The sequence below is a fragment of the Microtus pennsylvanicus genome, chromosome 1 (assembly GCF_037038515.1).
Source record: "Microtus pennsylvanicus isolate mMicPen1 chromosome 1, mMicPen1.hap1, whole genome shotgun sequence".
In the NCBI taxonomy this organism is placed as follows: domain Eukaryota; kingdom Metazoa; phylum Chordata; class Mammalia; order Rodentia; family Cricetidae; genus Microtus; species Microtus pennsylvanicus.
In genome coordinates this window covers 168563179-168589272 of record NC_134579.1, presented here as the reverse complement: position 1 = coordinate 168589272, position 26094 = coordinate 168563179, and the positions used below count along the sequence as shown (strand labels likewise).

General features: G+C 41.9%; 2 protein-coding genes across 7 annotated transcripts in view; one reads left to right on the top strand and one right to left on the bottom strand.

Moving 5' to 3' along the window:
- Tube1 (tubulin epsilon 1) overlaps window positions 1-15611 on the top strand; it is a 20662-nt gene extending 5051 nt beyond the window's left edge. For 2 of the 6 annotated variants that reach the window (XM_075945355.1, XM_075945383.1), the window contains 7 exons: window positions 5003-5124; window positions 7472-7659; window positions 7872-8044; window positions 8844-8984; window positions 11183-11323; window positions 12171-12345; window positions 13647-15611. In XM_075945355.1, the coding sequence (XP_075801470.1) occupies window positions 5003-5124; window positions 7472-7659; window positions 7872-8044; window positions 8844-8984; window positions 11183-11323; window positions 12171-12345; window positions 13647-13805 (1099 nt within the window). In that variant the 3' untranslated portion in view covers window positions 13806-15611. The remainder of the gene's footprint in view (window positions 1-5002; window positions 5125-7471; window positions 7660-7871; window positions 8045-8843; window positions 8985-11182; window positions 11324-12170; window positions 12346-13646) is intronic. The other 4 variants (XR_012907435.1, XR_012907436.1, XR_012907434.1 and 1 more) reach the window with 4 other exon arrangements.
- Window positions 15054-26094, bottom strand: Ccn6 (cellular communication network factor 6). The gene is made up of 4 exons (XM_075945395.1): window positions 25770-26094; window positions 20063-20305; window positions 16899-17092; window positions 15054-15335 (listed from the first exon to the last, which is right to left on the bottom strand). The coding sequence occupies exons 1-4, from the start codon at window positions 26071-26073 to the stop codon at window positions 15054-15056; spliced, it is 1023 nt and encodes a 340-aa protein (XP_075801510.1). The 5' UTR covers window positions 26074-26094.

The window sequence follows — 26094 nt, the reverse complement described above, 5'->3', positions numbered from 1 at the left end:
AAGGTTGTCCATTTTCTCCATATGTTTTCAAATAATACTTGATGTTCTAGCTAGAGCAATAAGACAAAAAAAAAAGGAGATCAAGGGGATACAAATTGGAAAAGAAGTCAAACTTTCACTATTTGCTTCTGATATGATAGTATTCATAAGTGACCTCAAAAATTCTACCAGGGAACTCGTAAACTGATAAACACCTTCAGTAATGTAGCAGGATACAAACAAGATCAACTAAAAAAAAAAAATCAGTAGCCTTCCTTTATACAAATGATAAACAGGCTGAAAATGAAATCAAAGAATCTTTACCCTTTACAATAGCCACAAAAATAAATATCTTGGGGTAACTTTAACCAAAGACCTGTATGACAAGAACTTTATAAATCATTGAGGAAAGAAATCAAAACAGCAGAAAAATGGAAAGATCTCCCATGTTCTTAGATAGGTAGGATTAACATAGTAAAAATGGCAATCTTACCAAAAGCAATCTACAAATTCAATGCAATATCCATCTGAATCCCAGCAAAATTCTTCACAGACCTTAAAAGAACAATATTCAACTTCACATGGAAATTTTTTTTAAAAACTCAGAATAGCCAAAACAATCCTGTACAATATAGAAACTTCTGGAGGTATTACAATCTCTGACTTCAAACTCTAACATAAGGCTATAGTAATGAATCCCAGCACTCTGGAGGTAGAGGCAGGTAGAACTCTGTGAGTTGAGACCAGCCTGGTCTACAAGAGCTAGTTCCAGGACAGCTAGGACTATTAGAGAAACCCTGTCCTGGAAAAAAAAAAGTTTGGTATTTGGCATAAAAATGCACAGGATGACCAATGGAATAGAATTGAACTCCTGGATCTCAATCCACACACCTACAAACACCTGAAAAAAAGAAAGCATCTTCAACAAATGGTGCTGGCATAATTGGATATTGACATGTAGAAGAATACAAATAGATCCTTATCTATTGCCATTCATAAAACTGAAATCCAAATGGATTAAAGACCTAAAACCAACCATACTGACCCTCATAGAAGAAAAAGTGGGAAGTACACTTAAATGCATTGGCACAGAAGATCACTTCCTAAATATACCTCCAGTAGTACAGACACTGAGAACAACAGTTAATAAATGGGACTTCCTGAAACTGAGAAGCTTCTGTAAAGCAAAGGACACCGTCAACAAGACAAAACAGCCTGCAGAATGGGAAAAAATCTTCATTAACTCCACATCTGACAGTGGGCTGGTCTCCAAAATATACAAACAACTCAAGAAACAAGAAACTTAGACATAAAAAGAACAATAATCGCCATGTGGTGATAGCACACACCTTTAATCCCAGTACTTGTGAGGCAGAAGCAAGCGGATCTCTGTGAGTTCAAGGCCAGCCTGGCATACAAGAGCTAATTCCAGGGCAGGCTCCAAAGCTACAGAGAAACCCTGTCAAAGAAAGAGAGAGAGAGAAAGAGAAAAAGAATGAGGTATAGACCTAAACAGAGACCTCTCAACATTGAACTCTAATAGCCAAAAGACACTGAAGGAAATGCTCAACATCCTTCCTTATCCATCAGAGAAATACAAATCAAAACAACTCAGAGATACTATCTTTAACCTGTCATAATAATCAATATCAAAAACACTGATGACAGCTTATGCTTGAGAGGATGCAGAGTAAGGGGAACTGTCTGGGACCACCTCAACAAAAATGCCACTTGCCATGGTGGGGGCATGGGATCAGGAAAATAAGTAAAGAATAAGAAGAAATGAATAAAATAATAAAAACAAAACCTAGGATAGTACCGGGATAGAGTTCAGTGAATACTGAAATCACCCCTGTTTAATTTTCCATACACTTTTATACCCCAATACAAAAGGGGGAAGAAGGAACAAAAGACTTCTTTAACATGATACAAAGGACAACTCTAACAGTTAATTGCTTTAACACTTTGAGACATCAAATCATTAACATTCTGCTCTTTAGGCAATAAAGCCACCCTAGACCAAGTATCCTGAAGGCAGCCACTCTCCAGATAACCTCCTATTACCAAAAAAGGAGCAGAAGTATGCTTGCATATCCTGACCATCTGTCAGGACGGAGTGGATCTACCTGTATGACCATCTTAACGTCAAAAGAACCAAGTAACCACATCCTGAGCAAGGATGTGTAGCCCCGATTGTTGTCATCAAGTTTGTGTAACCTCCAAATTCTCTGACCATCCAACAAGGTAGAAATAGGCTCACATTTTTGGGCCTCCACAGGGAACACTCCCCCATTGCTGGTTGTACAAACTTGTACAGCTGCTTTGGAAATCAGTATGGTGAATTCTCAGAAAATTAGTGCTCAAATCTACCTCAAGATCTAGCAATACCACTCTTGGGCATATACCCAAAGAATGCTCAATCATACCACAAGGACATTTGCTCAACTATGTTCACAGCAGCATTATTTGTAATAGCCAAAACCTGGAAACAACCTAGGTGCCCCACAACTGAAGAATGGATAAGGAAAAATGTATATTTACACATTTACTCAGCGGTAAAAAGCAGTCACATTGAAATTTTCAGACAAATGGACAAAACTAGGAAAAAAAAAACATAGTAACCCAGACCCAGAAAGACAAATATAATGTGTCCTTACTCTTAAGGGGCTTCTAGACATAAAGCAAAGAATAACTAGCCTACAGTCTACAATCCTAGAGAACCTAGACAACAGAGAAGACCGTAAGAGAGACATAAATGGATTCGCCAAGGAAGGAAAAAGAGATAGGATCTCCTAAGTAAATTGGGAGCGTGGGGGTCAGAGGGAAGGGTGGAAGCAGAGAGAGGAGGAAGGAAAGGGAGTGGAGAAATGTGTAGCTCAAATTAAAAAACATAATTTTTAAAGATGGCTATGCAGAATATTAAATGCAGTTTTGACATGATGGCAAAAAGTGTAAATATTTGTAATTTTTTAAGAATAACTTTTTAAAAGTGAGTCTGTGCTGTTTTGTTATACATATTTTCTCACTATTCTGGTTAATAAATGAAACATGGAAGGGCCTGCTTGTTTTGTGGTTTTTGTCCCACCCGGTACCCCACAACTGTTTAGCCCCAAAGAAAATCACACATAGGTCTCCATAAATTATAAAGCTGATTGGCCCATTAGCTCTAGCCTCTCACTGGCTAACTCTCACATCTTGATTAACCCATTTTTCTTATCTATGTTGGCCATGTGGCTCAGTACCTTTTGTCAGTGGAGCAGATCACATCCTGCTGCTTCAGTGGTTTAGGCAGGAGTGGGAGGAATCAGCTTCCTCCTTCCCAGAATTCTCTTGTTCTCATTACATCATTTCTACTTCCTGTCTGGTTTTCTCACCTATACTTCCTGCCTGGCCAATCAGTGTTTATTTAAAACATGATTGACAGAATACAGACAATTCTCCCGCACCAAATAAAAGTCTAAATTTGCCTGGGAAGGGTAACTATTCACTTAAATTATTTGATTCTTCAACTTCTCCTGTTTGTCTGAATCAGCAGATGTAGGGCCATGTATTATACAGACCCATATGTCTACATTGTATGGCTGCCAGACTCTCAGGCCATAGTTTGCACCTGGCCTCACAGAAGGCGGTCACCTAGCCTTTCCAGAAAACCTAACAAAGGATCAGGATATGCTGGTATTATTCTGCTCCTTTGTAATTTGGAGGATGCTTGGAAAAGAGATGTTAATTCAGCCTACATGACAGAGCAGAAAGATAGGAAGATGTGACACAGAGGGCATAGAAAGGTGTGAGCATGACTAAAGCCATTCACCTGGTTACCTAGGAAACAGAATGCTAATGAATTTACCCTCAGTTTATGTTTTGATATAAAAGCTGGAGAATAAACGAGGGTGAATTTTCAGGATGTGAACTCGGGATTTCATGAGGGATCACTGAGAATCTCCCTCCCAATAAAGCCATGTGAGTTGTGTCTTTATTCCCACGCCTCCCCCATGGTCCGGGCTGGTACCAGACCCTGACAAGTAGAATTAACAGAAAGATCCAAACCAAACCAGGATCCTCCTGTCCAGGCTGATACAGGCTGTCTTTTTTTTTTTTTTTTTTTTTTTGGTTTTTCGAGACAGGGTTTCTCTGTGGTTTTGGAGCCTGTCCTGGAACTAGCTCTGTAGACCTGGTCTCGAACTCACAGAAATCCGCCTGCCTCTGCCTCCCGAGTGCTGGGATTAAAGGCATGCGCCACCACCGCCCGGCTGATACAGGCTGTCTTAAACATGTGACCTCTTTATGGGGAAAGCCACGCCCAACATTTAAAGAATTCACACTGATTTGTTGCTTAAAAATTAATTGCTTCATGTTGTTTGTTCAGATGTATAGTTTTTAAAGCATGAATTTGAATTCGAATTCCATGTGTCAGGAGACCAGTCACTTAAGAAATGAGCCTTCCTCTGGTTGTGTATAATCATTATGTTTGCATTGTACGAAGCTGTGTATAACGGGGAGATCTTTTTTATCTTGTGTTGTATCATAGTGGTACTCCAAGATTTGATTAAGAAAGACAGCTCAGTCTCTTCACTATCATTTTCAGCTGTTGCCATTTCATCTACTAATGTGATGTGACCAGCTTTTCCCATTTTAAACCAGATAAATTAGTTTGAAATTTTTCATTTTGTTATCTGTTGAGCTGACCTCATTCTTTTTAATATGTAAATTCACTGTGGTTCAGAGTTTAGTTTAAATTGAAACAAAACTAAATTCTTAATTTTTTATAATTTATCTGGAGAAAAATTGTAAATACAATTAGAAAATAATAGTTAATGCCCATTGCTTACTTACCAGGACTTTTGAGAATTTTTGGTATATAATTAATCTATAATAAATAGAATTTATTACATGAAAGAATAGATTTCTTAGTACAATTTAAATAGTTTCTCCATTTTTGCTCAATCTTTATTTAGAGCAGAAATAATAAAATCATCAAATAATAAATCAAGGATTTTTTTTAAATCTGTGTTCTTATTTTCAGGGCTGTGGGTCACAAAGTTTTTGGAAGTCTTTACCGGGAACAGATTCTAGAGAAGCTCCGGAAGTCAGCAGAGCAGTGTGACTGTTTGCAGTGTTTCTTCATCATACACTCCATGGGAGGAGGTAGGAGTCACTCATTTACCTGTAAGGAAACTACATGTGACTGGGAATTCATTGTGCAAATATCAGTCTTATTTTTAGACCTGATGCCTGCAACTGAGCAGGCAGGCATGTCCAGCCTTTTCACACTGAGACACAGTATCAACTAGAGGCTTCGTGCACAAGCACCATGTACAGAAAAACAGCCTCATAATGCTTCACATATTGTGTTGGGCCACATTCATAGCTAGCCTAGAGTACATACGACCCATGATGTAGACTGTTTACCTGATAGGTACATGTATGCTGCAGTGTTTGTATATTTCATCTTAAAAGTTTGTGAAGTTGGGGCTAAGATAGCTTACTGAATTAAATGTTTATGCCACAAGCATGAGGACCTGAGTTTGAGCCTCAGAACCCACATAAAAAGGCTGGGTGTGGAGGCACATGCTTGTAATTTCAGGGAGCAAGAGACAGATGGGCCCCTGGGGTTTGCTGGACAACCAGCTCCAAGTCAGTGGGAGACTGTCTCAAGCAAAGTAGTGGATGGCACTTGAATAATACCTGGTATTGTCTTTGGCCTCCGTATGTACACATATCTGCAGTGCATGAGCACACACACACAGAAGCATGTACACACATATAAAACATTGTGAGAATCTCACTGTGAGCCTATTTTTCTTTTTTTAATTTTGAAATGTTTTTCACTTTTAGATTTTCTTGTAATATTTCAAACACACTCCAACTTGCATGCACTTTTGAGAAATACTTTTTTGTTCCTATATCCCAAGTGGAGTTGAGCTTTTCTGGCAAGTTCTTATATGGCTTGCCATTATGAGGATACTAATAATTCTTTTATTAACCACCTTCAAACCTTCCCACACCTCCCTCCAATAAGAAAACTGAAGATAAAAGAAATGACTTCAGTCAGTTCCTTAAAGAGCACCCATTTCACAGTAGTAACTGCTGAGCTTGAAGCATGGTCTGCATTGCTTTGTGTTCCCAGATGAGTCTCTAATTTGGAATGGAAATGTTTTGCTCTTCTGTTCATTAAACAGAAACAAGGTTAGTCTGCTAATTTTAAAATGGTAATATTAACAAGGTTTGGAAGAAAAAATTAACATCCTTTTCTTCCTAAACTGAGATTAAGATTTTACATTCTGAGGCTTGCAAAAATGACATTGTCACATACAATGTTCCCAGTGAAGAACCGGGTAGTTATAAAAAGCCGGGGAGGGCAGGCCCAAGGCCCACATGATACACCCACCTGGGAGTTTTGGCTCCACATTTAACGTAATAAATTACATCTATGTATAAACACCATTCAGAAAAGTACTTATCCATTTACATTAGACACATTGCTACTTTCTCCTGTTTCAACTTAAAAAACACTCTAACTTTATCACTAAGTATCATAGAAATAAGTTATAGAATCCACTTTTTCCCTTTAAGTCCTTAAAATTTTCTAAATTTGTATAAATGTGACTTTAAACATTAAAGTTATTAATGAGATTTCCAGTGTTTCTTCATTTAAATGAGTATTGGGAACATGTTGTGTTTGAAACTTTGTAAACAAGATGAACATATTTTATTGGGTGTTTGAAGTTTCTTGATGACATGATAGTTTTCTGTGTCATTGAGACAATATGTATCTTGAGACCAAAGTGTTGTGCCCAGATTATGACCCCCAGAGAGAGACCACCAGAGAAGCCCAGACTGTAGTAAGCAAGGTTAATTAGCATAATACAAACATGTTTGGAACCCGTCTCTGACCCGGCTGCAATGAGGTAGAGAGGAGTCATATCTCCTCTGTGGGCTAAGCTTTTAAAGGCATAACTACAAAGAAGCTTTTTGAAGCTGCTTTGGCAGGGGTGCAAGGTCTTTTGCTCCCTCCCATCCTGCTAAGTCAGCTTCTCCTTGTTCTTAGAGCAAGGCCATCTTTATCAGCCTGTACCAGGTGGCTGGCTGGGCTAAGTGACCTTGTGCTTGGAAATCTCCCAGGTGGGAGAGGGGAAGGCCACTATCTTCCTGGGAAAACATTCTGCTAGGAAATTTCTTCTCGCCCCTTTGAGAATAAGGGGTGAGGATCCTACAAAGGCTGTCAATTTTGTTTTTATTTTTTAAGTTGCTTTTATCAGGAATACTGGATGCTCTCTTAGTTGAATTTTTCATAATTCAGTTTATTTGTAATCTAATGACTTAAATACAAAAGAAGATTAGAGAAAGCCATCCCAGACTCATGCTCAGAACCTGAGATGGAATTCTTCACCTGAGCCTTGGCAGCCTTGCCTGTGCTCTCTGAGTCCTTCAGAATTAGACTTCAAACCGTTTGTGTTGTTTGTTGTTTTCCTCTTAAAATGTTGCTTCTCAGGAACAGGATCTGGACTTGGCACATTTCTGCTAAAGGTGCTCGAAGATGAATTCCCAGAAGTGTACAGATTTGTGACAGCAGTTTATCCTTCCAGCGAGGACGATGTCATCACTTCGCCTTACAACAGCATGCTGGCCATGAAGGAACTGAATGAGCACGCAGACTGTGTGCTGCCCATTGACAACCAAGTAAGAAATGGTACTGGACTCCGAACATACTTTATATTCATTCAATTCTGTGTTATATACATGCATTTTGTTTGTTCGGTATTCTCTTCAGTTTTTAACCTTCTCTGTCTAAGAGAAAGAATAAGTTTGAATTGTTTTTCTTTTCTTGCCTAGTAAAATGCCATCTAAGTCATTCACTAGTAGTTTCTCACCTAATATTATTTTTTCTCAAGTCTTTATTTGACATCATTAGCAAAATTGATCTTGTAACTTCTGGCAAGTTGGGTGCAGCTGTGAAGCCTAAGAGTCTAGTTACCACAAATGTGGGGACCGTTACAAAGTGCCCCAAGAAGCCTTTTGATGCAATGAACAACATTGTGGCCAATCTGCTCCTCAGCCTGACAAGGTAACCCACTCAGGATGCTGACAAAGTCACTGTGCCTTTGCAATGTTTACATTTGGTGGTGTTTTATTCTTTTGTTTGATTTGGGGGCACTGTTAGATCCAGTTCTTGAATGTGTTGAAACAAGCAGTGAACCACTAAGCTACAGGCCCAGCCCAGTGTGTTTATTTGGTTGTTCTGAGTTGTAGGAGCTTCTTTATTGTTTTTCTGTCCAGATTTGTCTGACATGTTTTTATTAGTTCTATGAGAATTTCTTACAACAAAATTTGGTCATACTAACCCTCCTAACCCCTCTCCTGCCCAACTTGGTGTCCAATTTTTGTTCCCATCAAGGCCAATTTTTGCTACTCATTTTGTATTGTTTTCATGTGTTAGAGTAATTTTGGTACTTGGAACACTAGTGGGAGTCCCATGCTCAGCAGCCTCATGGCAGACATGCTGCCACTGCTGTAAAGCAGCTAATCTATACGTCCTTGTCATTGGAGACAAAGCATTTCCATGTCTTGGGTCTCAAATCTCTCAAGCAGTTTAGATTATGATTTTATGATTATGAGTATATTAATCAAACCCTTAATAAATATAGTAAAATTTCCACGTTAAGCAATGGTCCTGTAGGTGTTGAACTCATCGTGTCTGTTTAAATAAGATACTTTTGCTTGTATAATGAACAAGTATAATAGATGTTGCTTGCACATTAGAAATCTGGAAATAAGAATTGCTAAAAGGAATATGAGAAGATAATCTGCTGAATTATGGTTTTTAAATGAAAACATTTCTCATTGTTCTAATGTTGGCCTTTTAGCTCTGCAAGATTTGAGGGATCCCTTAATATGGACCTGAATGAGATCAGCATGAACTTGGTTCCTTTCCCTCAACTTCATTATCTTGTGTCAAGCCTTACACCTCTGTATACTCTGGCAGATGTGAACATTCCCCCTCGAAGGTAAGGTAGAACTGGCTTCCATTTTCCTGAGAACTTGAAGTGAAATTTCAGCAAAAAAAAGTTTATATTAACTCAGATTATTTATATCATTTTTTTTGGTGGGAATCATATAAAATGTAGTTAGTGACAGTCATTTTTATTAGGCAAATATTTATTTAGAAGTAAATTGTTTTAAAACGTAGTATTAAACTGAAGCTAAACCTGATAACTAAATTTTTTGACTTTTGAAAATTAATAGAATCTGCCAGGCTTGAATCCTGATTCTGTTGCTAGTTGTAGGATCTTGGGCAAATGTCTTAAATTCCTCATCTTACTGTTTGTGGGGTAGATAAAATGGTATCTTAACCATAGCCAAGCACCATAGAAGGCTTTATATGTATTGCATATTATTTTCAGACCACCTTGAATATGTTTTCAGGGCCAGACTTGATAACACTTGCCTTTAATCCCAGCTCTCAGGAGGTAGAGATAGGCAAATCTCTTATGAGTTTGAGGCCAGCCTGGTCTACATTGCAAGTGGCGTGCCAGATCCACATGGTGAGATCCTGTCTTAAAAAAAAAAAAAAAAAAAAAAAAAAAGATGTCTTTAGGCTGGCGTGGTTGTACATACATGTAATACTAGCACTTGGGGGCCAGGCCAGTCTGAGATACACAGTGAGACTATCTCAAAAAATTACAAAAAACAAAGTAGCTGCGATGTTGCTTAGTTAGTAGAGTGCTGCCTAGCATTCATGCAGCCCTGGGAACCCCCAGAACCCACATGATGGCTCATAGCTTTCTGTAGCTCCAGTTCCAGGGGTTCTGGCTCCTCTTCTGGTCTCCAGGATCACCAGGCATGCCTGTGTGGTGCAGACACGCGGCTTAGACAGATAACATATGGATGAATGAATGGATGAGTTTTTTAAAAAGAAAGGATGTTTTTAGCTTATACAGTGATGATGAGCTTCAAAGGCTCACACTGGTATTTGCTGTGGGAGACTATAAATGAGAGAGGGGAAATTAAAAATACTTTTATTACTATCTTTATTACATTTTTAAATTTTTATTTTGTGTGTGCCATGGTGTGTTTGAGGAACAGAAAACACCTTGTTGGATTCAGTTCCCTCCATCATGGGGTCCTGGGAATTGAATCCAGGTTGCCGGGCTTGACAGCAAGCACCTGCTGAGCCATCTTGTGGGCCCAAAGGGTTGTTTTGTTGTTTTAAGATCTTTTTTTTAATTAAGTGTATGTTGTGAGTGTGTATGTGAGCGTGAGTGCAGGTGCCTACAGATGCCCTGGAGGGGAGCTGCTCTCTGTGGGTACTGGGACTTGAACTCAGGCCCTCTGCAGAACAATGCACACTCCTAACCATGGAGCTGTCTCGCTAGCCCTCAGAAATCTCTTTTTACAATTAAAGTTTTGGAAACAGTTCTATACTTCAGGAATATTACAAGTGATGCTAATAAACTTTATGTTAGCAAAAGGGCCGTTGGCGCCAGCTAGTATCTGCCAGGGATCCCATAATGATCTCAGCAGGGGAAGCGGTGTGTGGTGTATGGGTCGTGATCGCTGATTGGTCACTGCACATCAGCACATCCTGGTTAATGTGGACATCGAATGAATACTGGTAGTAAACTTTTTTTCTCCCATTTTTTTGAGGCAGGATTTCTCTTTGTGGTTCTGACTGTCCTGGAAACTCTTGCTCTGTAGACCAGGCTGACCTCTGTCTCCTGAGTGCTGGGATTATTAAAGATATGTGCCACCACGCCCAGCAGTAGTAAACTAGTATTAAGTGAATTTTTTATATTTAAAGTTAATCTTTATTTCTAAATTCAGCATAATGAAAAAGGAATGTGTTTGACTTGATCCTCTAATTTAAATATTTCAAAGTCAGTGAACTATTCTGTAATCTGCTTGGTATATTTTGATATAAATAATACTTGCATCAACATTTTAACTTTAATTATGATAGTTTGTGGTAATTGATGTTTATTAAAGTTTTAGTAAAAATCCACAAGGACCTTTTAAAATGTTATACTAATTTGTCATGGTGTCCTTTTCTGCTGTTAGGCTTTAATGGGTTTATTTTCTTTGTTTCTGACATCTGCTCTACTATAGGTAACCAGGAGCTGCCATACCAGTGTATGTTTTCATTCTGTGGTTATGTTTAGAAGAAAGAGACACACTTTGTGTAAACAGTGGTGCTTTCCTGTTGTAGATTGGACCAGATGTTTTCAGATGCCTTTAGTAAAGACCACCAGCTCATCCAAGCAGACCCCAGACATAGTCTCTACCTCGCCTGTGCCCTCATCCTTAGAGGAAATGTGCAGATTTCAGATCTTCGCAGAAATATTGAAAGGTTTGGTTTTTATTTTTAAGATAATTGACGTGTACAGGTTGGGGCAGTGTAGCGCATAGTTAAGAAAGCCAAGGTTGAAATTATAGTAAAATGTGGCTCTTTAAGTACAGAGCCTCGTTTTTGTCAGCACTAAGGGAGACATGAGGTGCTTCTTCATACTGCAGCTTTGTTTGTGTGTTTGTGTGTTTCATTTTTAAAGCAATCTTATTTTACATACCAGTCCCAGTTCTCTCTCCCTTCTGTCCTCCCCCCCCCCTTTTCTCCACCCCATCCCTCATACATTTCTCAGAGAGGGTGAGGCTTCCCGTGGGGAGTCAAGAAAGTCTGTCACATCACATAAGGCAGTGTATCTAGACTGAACAAGGTATTCCTCCATCGGGAATGGGCTCCAGAGAGCCAACTCATGCACTAGGGATAAATACTGGTTCCACTGCTAGTAGCCCCATAAATTGCCCAAGCTACACATCTGTCACTCACGTTCAGAGGGCCTAGTTCAGTTCTCTGCAGGTTCCCCAGCTGTCACTCCAGAATCAGTGAGCCCCCACTAGCTCAAGTCAGCCCTGTCTGTGGGTTTCCCCTTCATGGCTTTGAGCCCTTTGCTCATAATATAGCACCTCACTCTTTATGGCTAGACTCCAGGAGTTTGGCCCAGTGCTTAGCTGCATCTGCTTCCATCAGTTACTGAATGAAGGTTCTAGGTGCTGCCAGTTTTGAAGACAGATGGCAGATTACAAACGACACAGTTAGACCTATGATTCTGCTGGTGTCTTGTTTGCTTATGTGGACTGAGCTGCTGCAATGTCCTTCTTTGTACCTTAGTTCTTACCTTAGAATTTTTGTATTTCAGGTTGAAACCTGCTCTGCATTTTGTCTCCTGGAATCAAGAAGGCTGGAAGACTAGCCTGTGTTCAGTGCCCCCTGTGGGTCACTCCCATTCATTATTAGCTTTAGCAAACAACACGTGTGTGAAGCCCACCTTCATGGAACTGAGAGAAAGGTTCATGAGGCTCTACAAGAAAAAGGTAATTCACACCTTGTAACTGCACTCACTTTGGCAGAGATGATTGGAAGTCGGGACTAATAAAGAAACTGCCTTGGCCCATTTGATAGGCCAGCCTTTAGGTGGGTGGAGTAAACAGAACAGAATGCTGGGAGGAAGAGGAAGTGAGCTAAGATGCCATGCTGCTGTTCCCCAGGGCAGGCGTGATGAAGCTCCTACCCAGGATGGACATAGGCTAGAATCTTCCTGGTAAGCGCACCTCGTGGTGCTACACACATTAATAGAAATGGGCCAAGGCAGTTTCTTTATTAGCCAATGACCTTCCTCTATCAGTGGGGCCTCATGAGACCCTCCCCAGTCCATGTCACACTCTTGGCAGGCTCGGTCTTATGTAGGTAACCACAGCTACCGCGAGTTCAGGAGCACAGTGGCCATGTCTAGAACCTAAGCTCACAATGCTCTTTCCCATATTCTGGCATATAGTCTTTCTGCACTATCCTCTACAGTGTGCCCTGAGCCTTGCTGAGGCTGGGGTGTGGGAGGAAGGGATTCTGTAGATGTCCATTTATAGCTAAGTACTCAATACTCAGTTATTCTCTGCATTTTGACTAGTCTCTGCCCTATCCACTATCCACTGGAAGGAAAAAGAAAGTTTTTATGACCAATATTGAGAGCAGCACTATTCTATGAATATGAATATAAATATAAATGGACAGTTTTTCAACATGTCCATTTAGCAAACCAATGACAAAAGATTGTCCCTTATATCATGTGACCTCCTGCGTCTTGGACTTTTGTCCTGGGTTACAGCTCCAATGGAGGGGCCTCAAATCTAATCACAAATGGTTGGCCAACCCCATTATCACCCATGCCACTCTTGGACAGTGGACACAGCTTTAGGCAAAATATTTGATTTAAGTTCCTGCTTCCAGATTAGAGCTGAATGTTCTATGTGTTTAAATCTTTCACTATTTCCTACATACATAGTATCTACTTTGATCATACTTCCTATGATTCTCTCCTCTTCCCTTCCAGCTGAACCCCTTCTGCTTCTCAACCTCCCTCCTGCCTTCAAGTATTTGTATGTGTATTCCTCCACTGTAATTTATTAGGGTTCCTTGAATGAATGTGGAGGGCTTTTACTTAAGCAAGGCTTTTACAAGTGGGTTTACCACTGAGAACTGCCTCACCCCTTCCTCAGCAACTGCTTAGAGCTCCCAAGGAGGAATGGGTGAATGACAGAATTTTAACAATATTTGTTTTATGGGGCAGTTGTATGTCTTAAGTTCCTGAGTTGGTAATGTTGTCTCTTTTCGATTGCAGGCTCACCTCCATCACTATCTTCAAGTTGACGGGATGGAGGAATGTGCTTTTGCAGAAGCTGTGTCCTCTCTGTCAGCTCTCATTCAGGAGTATAATGAACTTGATGCCACAAAGAGCATGCCTGTGCTGGATGTGCCTCGGCTAAGCGTGGCCTTGTGATGTATATACACACACTGGTGTGTGGGAGCTCTTGTAGCAATTTGTGGTACACCATGTAATCCAGTGTGTTCAGGACCAGCCTGGGCTGCGCAGTGAGAGCCGATGGAGAGGGAAAGAGTGCTTCTTCATCGCCTTTCTTTCCCCATCGCTTCCTTTTGCAGACCTCCTCACTCTGGTGAAAGCCTCAGGAAAGACTGTACATATCTTTTCTGTGTTTATCTTTATCTTTTCGTGCTCTGTTTAGGAATGGAAGAACAGCGTGTGTCATGTTTGGACTTTTAGGGGAGTCTTTATTAAAACTGATAAGCCTTTGTTCTGTTGATTCAAGAGAATCACAACTTAGACATACAGTCACTGCTAAAATAGCTGAAAAGCAGATGTTCAACAGTGCTTCTTATCATGTCACTGCACACTGAGCAGAACATTGCTGAACTTGGTATCTTCATCTGAATTCCATAGTAAGTGGTCATTATTTACTGAAATGATTCCAGTCTCCATAATATTTTGAATCTTTAATATTGATTTTAGTTGCATTTATATTTCAGATCCATTGTTTGGTTTATCCTTCAAGGAAAAAATTTGGGGGGAAAAATTCTTTTCAAGAAAAACTAATCTGTGGTATGCTTTGTTTATTAATAGTTTATGTTTCTTCCCTTTGCTAAGTAATTATTATATTTTTGGCTTTTATATTGATAGTTTAGATTTTTTTATAGTATTTGGTATAAAAGCTACAGTATTACAGTTATTAGCAGTAGTCCCAGACATTCCATTTTCTCCTTCCTATAAGCATCTTAGCTGATATTCAGAACACGACAATGAATATTATAGATACATTTGTAGTATCTTATTTTTAAGAATTTTCCCTTTAATATCATGTTATAGGATCTGATAGACTGCATTGCCAGGTACAGAATAAAATTTTAAATTATATCTTTTCATATTTATATAAAATTTTTCTTGTAAATTGTACTTTATATTATATATTAAATCCTTATATGGTACATCTATGTACATATTACATATAGATATCCTCTAGAAATGAGTTATTTAAATTTTTTCAGGCATTCCTTTTTGTTTTAGAATATTTTTTAGAAACTTCTGATGTCAGAAATAAAGCAACCAAAAATAACTAGTGGCTCTTTCTGCTTTAAATCCTTTAGATAAATGTTTCATCCTTTTATGGCACTTTAGTCTTTTGATTATATGACTGAATGACTTAGCCCTAAACTTTCCTCCCTATATTTGGCTCTATAGAATCCTGAGCTCAGAAAACATATCTCCTGGTTCTCTGCAGTCTCTCTGGCACACACAAGATGTGACCCAGAGCATCCGCCACTGAAAGGACCCTTCGCTGGGGCAGTCGAACCGAACAGTGATCATCTTAGACTTGTTGGGGACGCAGCATCTCTTGTCCAGGCATATTCCACAAAAAGTCGGTCTGTAACTCTGAGTACTTGAGCAACCAGAAAAAACGAATTTCTCAGCTTTGGAGAGTTGGAAAGTGGGTTGACATGTTTTTCCTCTGGGGATCTGAAAAGATGAATGAAGTTAAGAGGTCATTCTTTAAATTTGACTACAGTAACAAGGATTTTATAGCAGATACTAGATGAGTTCTTTCTTGGGCATTACTAGTAGTTGTTTGTGCCATCTAGGACCCTCTTCTCTGAAGCACCCTTGCCCCATCATGCTTTCAGATGCCCTGCTGTTTCTCGTTCTGTCTTTTATTCAGTTGTACAATAAATGAAAACTTATTTGTTTAGTTACATTTAAAGAGCTGTGTCTTATTAAATGTCACTTACCAAAGGCTTATCAAATTTCCTAATACATATCACTCAGTTTGGGTGAGTGAATAAATGTGTGAATATCTTTTGTTAATTTTAAAGACTTATTTATTTCTAGTTTATATTTATGGCTGTCTTACCTGCATGTATGTCTGTGCACCACTTGTGTACCTGGAACTAGAGTTACAGATGGTTGTGAGCCTGCATGTGTGTGCTAAAAATCCAATACGGGTCCTCTGAAAGAACAGTCCATGTTAACTGCTGAGCCATCTCTCCAGCCCCCATGAATGGACAGCCTATTCCCTTTAAAGCTGAGGTATCAACTTGATAATACAATAGGGACTACGTTGAGTATAACACAGTTTATATCATTTCTAAAAAAATAGTCTTTTCTATGTGTGCTTAAGAGCATACACAAAAATAAATTTTAAAAAATCAATCCATTAAGACAATTCTCTTGCAGCACCAGGCGTGGTGTCGCACCCCTTTACTCCCAGCACTCTGGAGGCAGAGGCAGCTAACATCTCTGAGTTTGAGGCCAACCTGGGCAACATAGTCAGTTCCAGGACAATATAGAGACCCTTTCTCCAAAACAACAAATAAAAAGATAATTCTCCTGCTTCTGTCAAGAAGTAGTACCAGCTCTGCTACTTTATGCCAGTTGTAGGACAGCATGGCCTTTGGCAAGTTTACTCTAACATGCACAGAGCATTTTGGTGTGGCCCTCCAAAGCAACAGTCATGTGTAACTAAGCAGAACTGCTTTCATGCTATGCTATAACAACTGGAATTTTATGTTTAATACTTTGGTTACACTTCTATAATTAGGATGAACAAGAAAATAGAGAAACCCTGCCTCAGAAAACCAAACAAAGAATAGGGGTCTTGAGCAGCCCAGTGTCTTGTAACCTTCCAAGCATACCGTCCTTCAGAGTAGACATCTCTTGGATTCTGTGTGGCCCGATCTGTCCCACAATTCACTCTGTAGACCAGGCTGGCTTCAACTCAGAGATCCGCCTGCCTCTGTTTCCTGAGTGCTGGGATTAAAGGCTCGCGCCACCACTACCCAACAAGCCCCACTTCACTAAACTGAACACCTACAATCCCACTACTATATACAATTTTCCCTGTAGAGTTGAGCTAGGTCAACACCTGTTGTCTTCTGAGATAATTTGACTTAAGAGTCAGTCACAGTGAGGTGGTTTTGTTTGATGAGATTCAAAGACTATCCCTCCCTCCAGAATACACACACCTTACTTACTTTTCAGGAACTTAACACAAGCATAATTCACTTAGGTCTGGTTGCACTGTACCTTCACTGTCTTGGCTATATCACTGTTGCAGGGCTGGATATAGCATAGCCTCTTCTCTCTTCTCATTTCACAGTTGCTGTTTTCATTGGTTACCCTGTTAGAAATTCCCATTCCACATGTTCTGGAGCAGGGGGTCCACTTCGTTGCCTGCACAAGGCACTTCTTTTTCCAAGTAAGCGGGAGGTTCCTGTAGGCTAACATAAATGGGAGACTGTATATGTGTGCACGTACGTACTTACCCTGGACTTAATTTTTAAACATAAAGTCGGCAGGTATCTAAAAGTTCTAAGGGTTTTTGCATGAAAGGATAAACGCTTTATGTTCTAAGTCATCCTTCCCTTCCTGGTCCCTACGTTTCCTCTCTCCGTCAAGTGTGGCCATGTAGTTTCCTAGGGAATAGACTCATCTTCCCACTGGCATCCATCCTCGAGGATTAGACTGCTTCCGATCGATATCTGTCTTTTGTTAGCTCTTGCCTGATATTTCCAACAGATACCAAAGTGAACGTTGGTAGGATTAGGGAATTCAGGACAGTAATCAGAATAGTGTGGGTTTTCTTTCCTTGAGACCTGGTTTTGCTGTGCAGCTCAGACTACCTGCTAACTCGCTCGCAGTCCTGCCTTCCAAGCCTTAGGAATACAGGCACCATGCCTATATCACCATGGCTGGTGTAATATTATGTATGATCTTAGCATTTAAATTTCATGATATGTTCAAGATCTAAAATAAAATATTTAAGAATAAGACAACAAAATCAGTTCTCTTCCACTTAAATCTACTCTTAGAAAACTGTAGTCAAGGTGAGACGCACAGGCCTCCGTGTGCCTGTGGAGGTCGAGACAACTCTGTGTCGTCAATTCTGTCCTTTTCCCGTTATGCAGGGCTCAAATTCAGGTCACCAGGCTTGCACAGCAAGTCTCACCTGTCCATCATGGGAATTTATAACAAACAACACTGCACTAAATTAATCTTATATACTAAATCATCGCACATGTTGATCTCACCCAACTTGTCTCATTCCCTGTTACCAGGCCCACAGTAAGCTCTATAAGTTAGCCACTTGAAATCACCTATGAAATACTTAGGGAATGCAACTGTGGATGAATTACAAGTGGAGAAATGAAACTTCTCTACTGTCTGCTGTGTAGAAGAAACAGGAAAAAAGATAATTCTTCCATAATAATTCTCCATGAAAAACCATTAGGAGAGTGTGACGCAGACCCTTGGTTCATAGTAAACACAGGATTGTTACCTCCAGGCATTTCTCTAATGTACATCCTACAATTGATACTTTGGGAGGAAAGTGGTGATTTGAGCCCATAGTTATATAGCACAGTTCTACTTTGAGAATATCAACTTAAAGGTGGGGGGAGGGGATTTTAAAAAAGAAAAACTACCCTCAGTTCAGTGTAACAGTGAGCAACGGAAGTGGAAACAAAGATACCCGGAGGCAGACAACAGTTAAAGCCCTCACTGCAGGAAGCAGATTAGCCTGATACATCTGCAATAGGTAAAGGTATCTTCGATTACTGCATCACTGATAACCCTGCTTACAGATAAACCAAGGCCTGCAGTTCAGGAATTTGTTCAACATTCATTAAAAAGAAAAGAAATTATGGGGTTAATAAAACAAAAGTTTAGTGTTTATGAGCACTGAGAGAAACATGAGGGATGATGTCATTGCTTGCTTTGTACTGGCCTGGCAAACGATAGATTCCAGCAATAGACTGTATTATTTTCACACATACGATTCCAGCAATAGACTCTATTAATTATTATCACACATACGATTCCAGCAATAGACTCTATTAATTATTATCACACATACGATTCCAGCAATAGACCGTATTAGTTATCACACATCTGTTTCAGCAATAGACTGTATTAGCTATTATCACACATACATGTTTAAGGCATAAGCTCTCACTGACATTCACTGTGAAAGCCAAATTCCCGTGTAGTCAGAAACACGTTTTTACGCCGGGTGGTGGTGGCGCACGCCTTTAATCCCAGCACTTGGGAGGCAGAGGCAGGCGAATCTCTGTGAGTTCGAGACCAGCCTGGTCTACAGAGCTAGTTTCAGGACAGGCTCCAAAACCACAGAGAAACCCTGTCTCGAAAAACCAAAAAAAAAAAAAAAAAAAGAAAGAAAGAAACACGTTTTTACGAGTAACCAAAGGCAAGTCATGGCGGACTGGCGGACTTAGCATACCTTTGAAACAGAGACGTCTCACTTCTTTGTAGCTCACCATTTGGGAGTTCGTGGGAACATGAGTAATGCCATGCTGTTAGCTGAGTGACCATGTGGACAACCTGTAAATTGTCTGTCTAACTAACTCACACAACCAGAATCCTGGAGGAAGTTTTTGTTCGTTGCATCTTTAAATATCTAAAACGCAGAATAATTTTCACTAACAACATAATGAAGGTAGCCCCAGAGGAACTCCTGTCTGGAAAATTCTCCAGCGTATGAGCAGGACATCATTTACGCCTGCAGCCACCTCATGTTCAAGATAAGCACTGAGGAGTCTCGCTTTGTGGCCTGACTACCGTGGAGGGCTTTAAAGTGAAGGAGACTGGAGCCCTAGTCAGTTTTGAAAATAATGTTTTGAACCTCAAAATGTGTTAGTCCTCAAAAAAAAAAAAACTTTTTAAATCAACTTTCCATTTCTGCTAGTACCATATGAAAAACTTTGAAAATGCAGGAACTGGATGGTCAAACTTCTTGCCCATAATTGCAAATGAAAGGTTTTTAGGGTACATATGAACAGTATTTGTTTAGTGTTCCTAAGGTGTTGGGGATAAACAGAGTAAGATTTTAGAAATTCCCTAATCTGGGAGGTTTTAAAAATCAGACCCTTTTATTCTCAAAACCAAAATATAAAGTTTCCCGACACTTGGAATATCTACCTGAAGCAAACACTACACGGGTACACACACTGTAAATCTCTAAGCATCAGCCTGTGAGTTCTTACTGGCTGGAATCAGGAAAGAACGACAGAAAGTCATCCCTGCTGAGGTCACCTGCTGCTGCAATATAGCCTGCAGAGCGCCCGTCCTGTGCCTGTGGCCCTGGGCTACGGTTTTGAGGATCACCTGGCACTGCTCTGTAGCCTGCAGGGCGTCCCATGACTGTGGCCCTGGGCTACGGTTTTGAGGCTCACCTGGCACTGCTCTGTAGCCTGCAGAGCGCCCTTGTTGTGATGGTCCCAGGCCACAGTTGGTTGTACCAGCTCTCCTTACACCTTCAGCTTCAGAACAGTTGCTGCCAGCCAGCCTGGGTATGAACAGGGGCGTGCATCCAATTGCACCACCCACACAGAGGCAACTGAACAGCGGGTGGGGCTGAAATACTTGGCCATTCTGATAATGGACCCTGTTGAACTCACATCCAACAGCCACAAGATCTGGAAAACAACAACAGCAGCAGCAGCAGATTGTCAACATAAATAAACTATATAGCTTAGCTAGATAGACCTACTCCAGTTGTAACTGTCTCTTATGAATGTGGTTCTTAATTCCTTAAGCCTCTTTGGAATCTCCTTCACAGAGCATCTATAGAAAGGTTAAAATGGGGTGTTTATATTTTTTTGTAGGCTAAAACCCCCAAATGGTCACTTCCAAAAAAAACCCCAAAAGTTGGAGTAAAGGCAGCTATTCAAAGTTCTAGGCTTGGCAGTGAGGTGGTTATAAATAAATGGTGGATGCCTGGTGAGACAGTTCCACCTGGATGCACAGATACAGGCCAGGATGTGTCCACAGGCAGGGCTGGAGAACCACCTAACTAACTGTAGTCCTTCCTGCGAGGTCACTGGAAGTCAGATCTCTTTCAGGATCAGCCCTTTCCAACAGTGCCCCACCAGCCCCGTAGGAATAGCTTTCAAAGAATCCGTGGAACATCAGTGGGACAATCAGCAGTGGCTGGAACAGATGCATTAGCATGACTTGGGCCGTACAGGAAGTGGCTGTGCACTGGTACTTAGAAAAATAAAGTTAGCTTCACAGTGTTCTTGGTAGCACAGTAAAATATGCTAACTTTATTAAATCCTCCCCTTTTCCATTTAATTATATTCTTATGACAAAGTAAATACATAATATTCAGTGTGCCAAGTATAATAGTATTAGGAGACAAAGGAGTCAAGTTTTCAGTTGGAACTTTCCTTAACAGTTGTTGGGTAAACTGTGGGTGCCCAGACTTGGATCTTGTGGAGGTGTCTTCTTGAAACTGGGCAGAAGTTGTCACTAATTGTCACTGCTAAGAAAAAAAGTGTTTGTTGCCAATGACGTAAGTCACACTTCCTGGTAAAAGAATTTTGGAAAACTGCTATCCACCACTGAGATCTTTCTAGCCACCAACTGTGTCAACTTTCTGCTGAGAGCGATTGTTTAATTTACACAGTCGGGAAACTGGTACTGTCCAAATACCCAGAGCAGAGGATGACAAAACAGCTCATGAGTCCAAAAACCAAGTCCAACTGGATTCTGTATTTGCTTTGAGTTTTTAAGATAAGGTTTCTTTCCCCTTGGGCTCCATTCCCATCACCTACATAGCAACTCATGACCATCTCTAACTCCAGACTCGAGGGACCCAACATACTCTTCTGACCTCCAAGAGGGACCAGCTGCACATGTGGTGTATGAAAGCTGAACAACATCAAAAAAAAAAAAGTTAAGGCGGCGTGGGGGGGGGGGGGTCTTTCCAAGTAGCCCAGACTGGCCTCAAACTTCCAATCCTCCTGCCTCAGCCTCCTCAGTGCTAGAAGTATTGTGAGCCAGCCCAGTGGGTTTGAGGTATTTTATTAGAATTAAAAGTTTTGGGGAGGCTGGAGAGATGGCTCAGCAGTTAAGAGCTCTGGCTGCTCTTCCAGAGGTCCTGAGTTCAATTCCCAGCAACCACATGGTGGTTCACAATCATCTAAAATGAGATCTGCTGCCCTCTTCTGGCATGCAAAAATACATGCAAGCAGAATGTTTCATACATAATAAATAAAGAAAAAAAAAGTTTTTTGGGTCTGAGCAGTGGTGACACACTTGGGAGGGAGAGGCAGGTGGATCTCTGTGAGTTCAAGGCCAGCCTGGTTTACAGAGTGAGTCCCAGGACAGTCTGCTGTCACACAGAGAAATCCTGTCTTAAAAAATTAAAAAAAAAAGTTTGTTGGTTTGGTCTCAGATCCCATGATGCAGCTGATTTCAAAGGAATAACCTGTCCCACGTGAGTCTATCAGAAGCACGCGTGAGTGTCTGACCTGTCCCACGTGAGTCTATCAGAAGCACGCGTGAGTGTGTCTGACCTGTCCCACGTGAGTCTATCAGAAGCACGCGTGAGTGTCTGACCTGTCCCACGTGAGTCTATCATCAGAAGCACGCATGAGTGTGTCTGACCTGTCACACGTGAGTCATCAGAAGCACGCGTGAGTGTGTCTGATCTGTCACACGTGAGTCTATCAGAAGCACGCGTGAGTGTGTCTGACCTGTCACACGTGAGTCTATCAGAAGCACGCGTGAGTGTGTCTGACCTGTCACACGTGAGTATCAGAAGCACGCGTGAGTGTGTCTGATCTGTCACACGTGAGTCTATCAGAAGCACGCGTGAGTGTGTCTGACCTGTCCCACGTGAGTCTATCAGAAGCACGCGTGAGTGTCTGACCTGTCCCACGTGAGTCTATCAGAAGCACGCGTGAGTGTGTCTGATCTGTCCCACGTGAGTCTATCAGAAGCACGCGTGAGTGTGTCTGACCTGTCCCACGTGAGTCTATCAGAAGCACGCGTGAGTGTGTCTGATCTGTCCCACGTGAGTCTATCAGAAGCACGCGTGAGTGTGTCTGACCTGTCCCACGTGAGTCTATCATCAGAAGCACGCATGAGTGTGTCTGACCTGTCACACGTGAGTCATCAGAAGCACGCGTGAGTGTCTGACCTGTCCCACGTGAGTCTATCAGAAGCACGCGTGAGTGTGTCTGACCTGTCACACGTGAGTCTATCATCAGAAGCACGCGTGAGTGTCTGACCTGTCCCACGTGAGTCTATCATCAGAAGCACGCATGAGTGTGTCTGACCTGTCACACGTGAGTCATCAGAAGCACGCGTGAGTGTGTCTGATCTGTCACACGTGAGTCTATCAGAAGCACGCGTGAGTGTGTCTGACCTGTCACACGTGAGTTTATCATCAGAAGCACGCGTGAGTGTGTCTGATCTGTCACACGTGAGTCTATCAGAAGCACGCGTGAGTGTGTCTGACCTGTCCCACGTGAGTCTATCAGAAGCACGCGTGAGTGTCTGACCTGTCCCACGTGAGTCTATCATCAGAAGCACGCGTGAGTGTGTCTGATCTGTCACACGTGAGTCTATCAGAAGCACGCGTGAGTGTGTCTGACCTGTCCCACGTGAGTCTATCAGAAGTACGCGTGAGTGTGTCTGATCTGTTCCACGTGAGTCTATCATCAGAAGCACGCGTGTGTCTGATCTGTCACACGTGAGTCTATCATCAGAAGCACGCGTGAGTGTGTCTGATCTGTCCCACGTGAGTCTATCATCAGAAGCACGCGTGAGTGTGTCTGATCTGTCCCACGTGAGTCTATCATCAGAAGCACGCGTGAGTGTGTCTGATCTGTCACACGTGAGTCTATCATCAGAAGCACGCGTGACTGTCTGACCTGTCACACGTGAGTCTATCAGAATCACGCGTGAGTGTGTCTGATCTGTCCCACGTGAGTCTATCATCAGAAGCACATGTGAGTGTGTCTGATCTGTCACACGTGAGTCTATCATCAGAAGCACGCGTGAGTGTGTCTGATCTGTCACACGTGAGTATCAGAAGCACGCGTGAGTGTCTGATCTGTCCCACGTGAGTCTATCATCAGAAGCACATGTGAGTGTGTCTGATCTGTCACACGTGAGTCTATCATCAGAAGCACGCGTGAGTGTGTCTGATCTGTCACACGTGAGTATCAGAAGCACGCGTGAGTGTCTGATCTGTCACACGTGAGTCTTCAGAAGCACGCGTGAGTGTCTGATCTGTCACACGTGAGTCTTCAGAAGCACGCGTGAGTGTGTCTGATCTGTCACACGTGAGTCTATCAGAAGCACGCGTGAGTGTGTCTGATCTGTCCCACGTGAGTCTATCATCAGAAGCACGCGTGAGTGTGTCTGATCTGTCCCACGTGAGTCTATCATCAGAAGCACGCGTGAGTGTGTCTGATCTGTCCCACGTGAGTCTATCATCAGAAGCACGCGTGAGTGTGTCTGATCTGTCACACGTGATTCTATCATCAGAAGCACGCGTGAGTGCGTCTGATCTGTCACACGTGAGTATCAGAAGCACGCGTGAGTGTGTCTGACCTGTCCCACGTGAGTCTATCAGAAGCACGCGTGAGTGTGTCTGACCTGTCACACGTGAGTCTATCAGAAGCACGCGTGAGTGTGTCTGATCTGTCACACGTGAGTATCAGAAGCACGCGTGAGTGTGTCTGATCTGTCACACGTGAGTCTATCAGAAGCACGCATGAGTGTGTCTGACCTGTCACACGTGAGTCTATCAGAAGCACGCGTGAGTGTGTCTGACCTGTCACACGTGAGTATCAGAAGTATGCGTGAGTGTGTCTGAAGAGCATGTCACTGCGGTCCACCTGCTTCTAATTGTGTGTCTGTGTGACGCCAAGTTTCCCTCAGATGTCAACCAGAAAAGCAAACAAGAGGCAGATGTGAGGGTCTACCGAGCTAGACATCTGGGAGGTTCACAAAAATCTAAGACCGCATTCTCCTCACTAAAATGTTCTTTGCTGTCAGTAGACGTCGTTTATAAGAAAAAGTATTATTATTAGCTTGTATAAGATGTGTTTCATTTAAATGAACTTTAAAATTACAAATTCATTAAAGTCAACTGACAAAAGCCCACATTAGCAGACGCTCTAGTCCTCAGGATTGCTAGGACTATGGGGAGATGCCCGGACCTTAAAACAAGCTTGACAGTCCGTCAGTGTTCTAGTCAGAAGTCAACAAATGTTCCATGAAAGACTGAATGGCTTAGTCATCCCAGGCCACGTGGTCTCTACCCTGGTTTGCTCTGTGCAGCAGGCGCAGATTGCCAATGACAGCCCAAGCTGTGGTCTAGGTTAGCTTTAGGCAGTAGTTGAGGTCCTAGTTCTAAACTGCCTCCCTCATCTGCCACTAAAGATCTGTGTTGTACGTGAAGCCGCTCGTGGGAAGACAGTCTCAGCTGGCCAGAGGGAAGGTAATGCAGAAAGTGAATGCCACAGTCCACACCCTCTTGGTTTACAATCCCGAGCTTTGTTTGTTTGTTTTTTACTTCCTGACCAAGGTTTCCCCTCCCCTCCTCCCCACGCTCAGCTCCCTCCCCCATCTGCTCCTTCTGAAGAGAAACATCCATGCATTTTTAAAGACGATTATTTTCTCCTTTCATGAATTCAGATTAATTTCAGACAGGATTAACAAAAGCTGTCATTTTTAGGTCAGACCCTAGTTACATAAGGTTTCCTATATGCGATCAGGAAAAGTGGCTACCTGAACCAGACTTGGTGGCACGTGCATTTAATCCCAGCATTCAAGGCAGAGGCAGGTGGATCTCTGTGAGTTCTAGGCCAGCTAGAGCTGTGTAGAGAGCTCCTGTTGCAAAAATAAAACAAAACAAACAGCAACAAACACAGCTACCTAAGAACTGCGAGATAACTATGAGGCTTTCAAACGTGTGTCTCTGAATTTCAAACGTTATCCCGTACAACTGAACCAGCCCACCGGTGCGCGGAAACGGCATCTGTCCTGTGTTTAGCTAAACTAAATTCACACTCTGAATTATGTGGGACAGGAAAATGTGTCTCAATTCAGCTTTTCCCAATGGGTCCAGAAGACACTTACATGCACACACTCCCGTCTCGTACCTAGGCTTGTCCGCCGAGTAGTCGCAGTACAGCCCTTTGTGAGGGTCGCAAAGGTCGGCTTCATTACACACGTCTCCTCGTTGCTTGGCACAGACTTTGCAGCATCCGCAGCCATCTCTCACCAAACTCACCCCAGGAGGACAGTTGGGCTTCCGAGGAGGACATTGGCAGGGCCAGTGACAGACCTGTTTCCGGTGACCCACTTGGGATGTTTCTGCGGGCCCTCCTTCGGGGGTCGTGTCTGATGGCACAGTGCCCTGAGCCCTGCAGCAGAGCTTCATTTGATGATAAAGATGATGTTA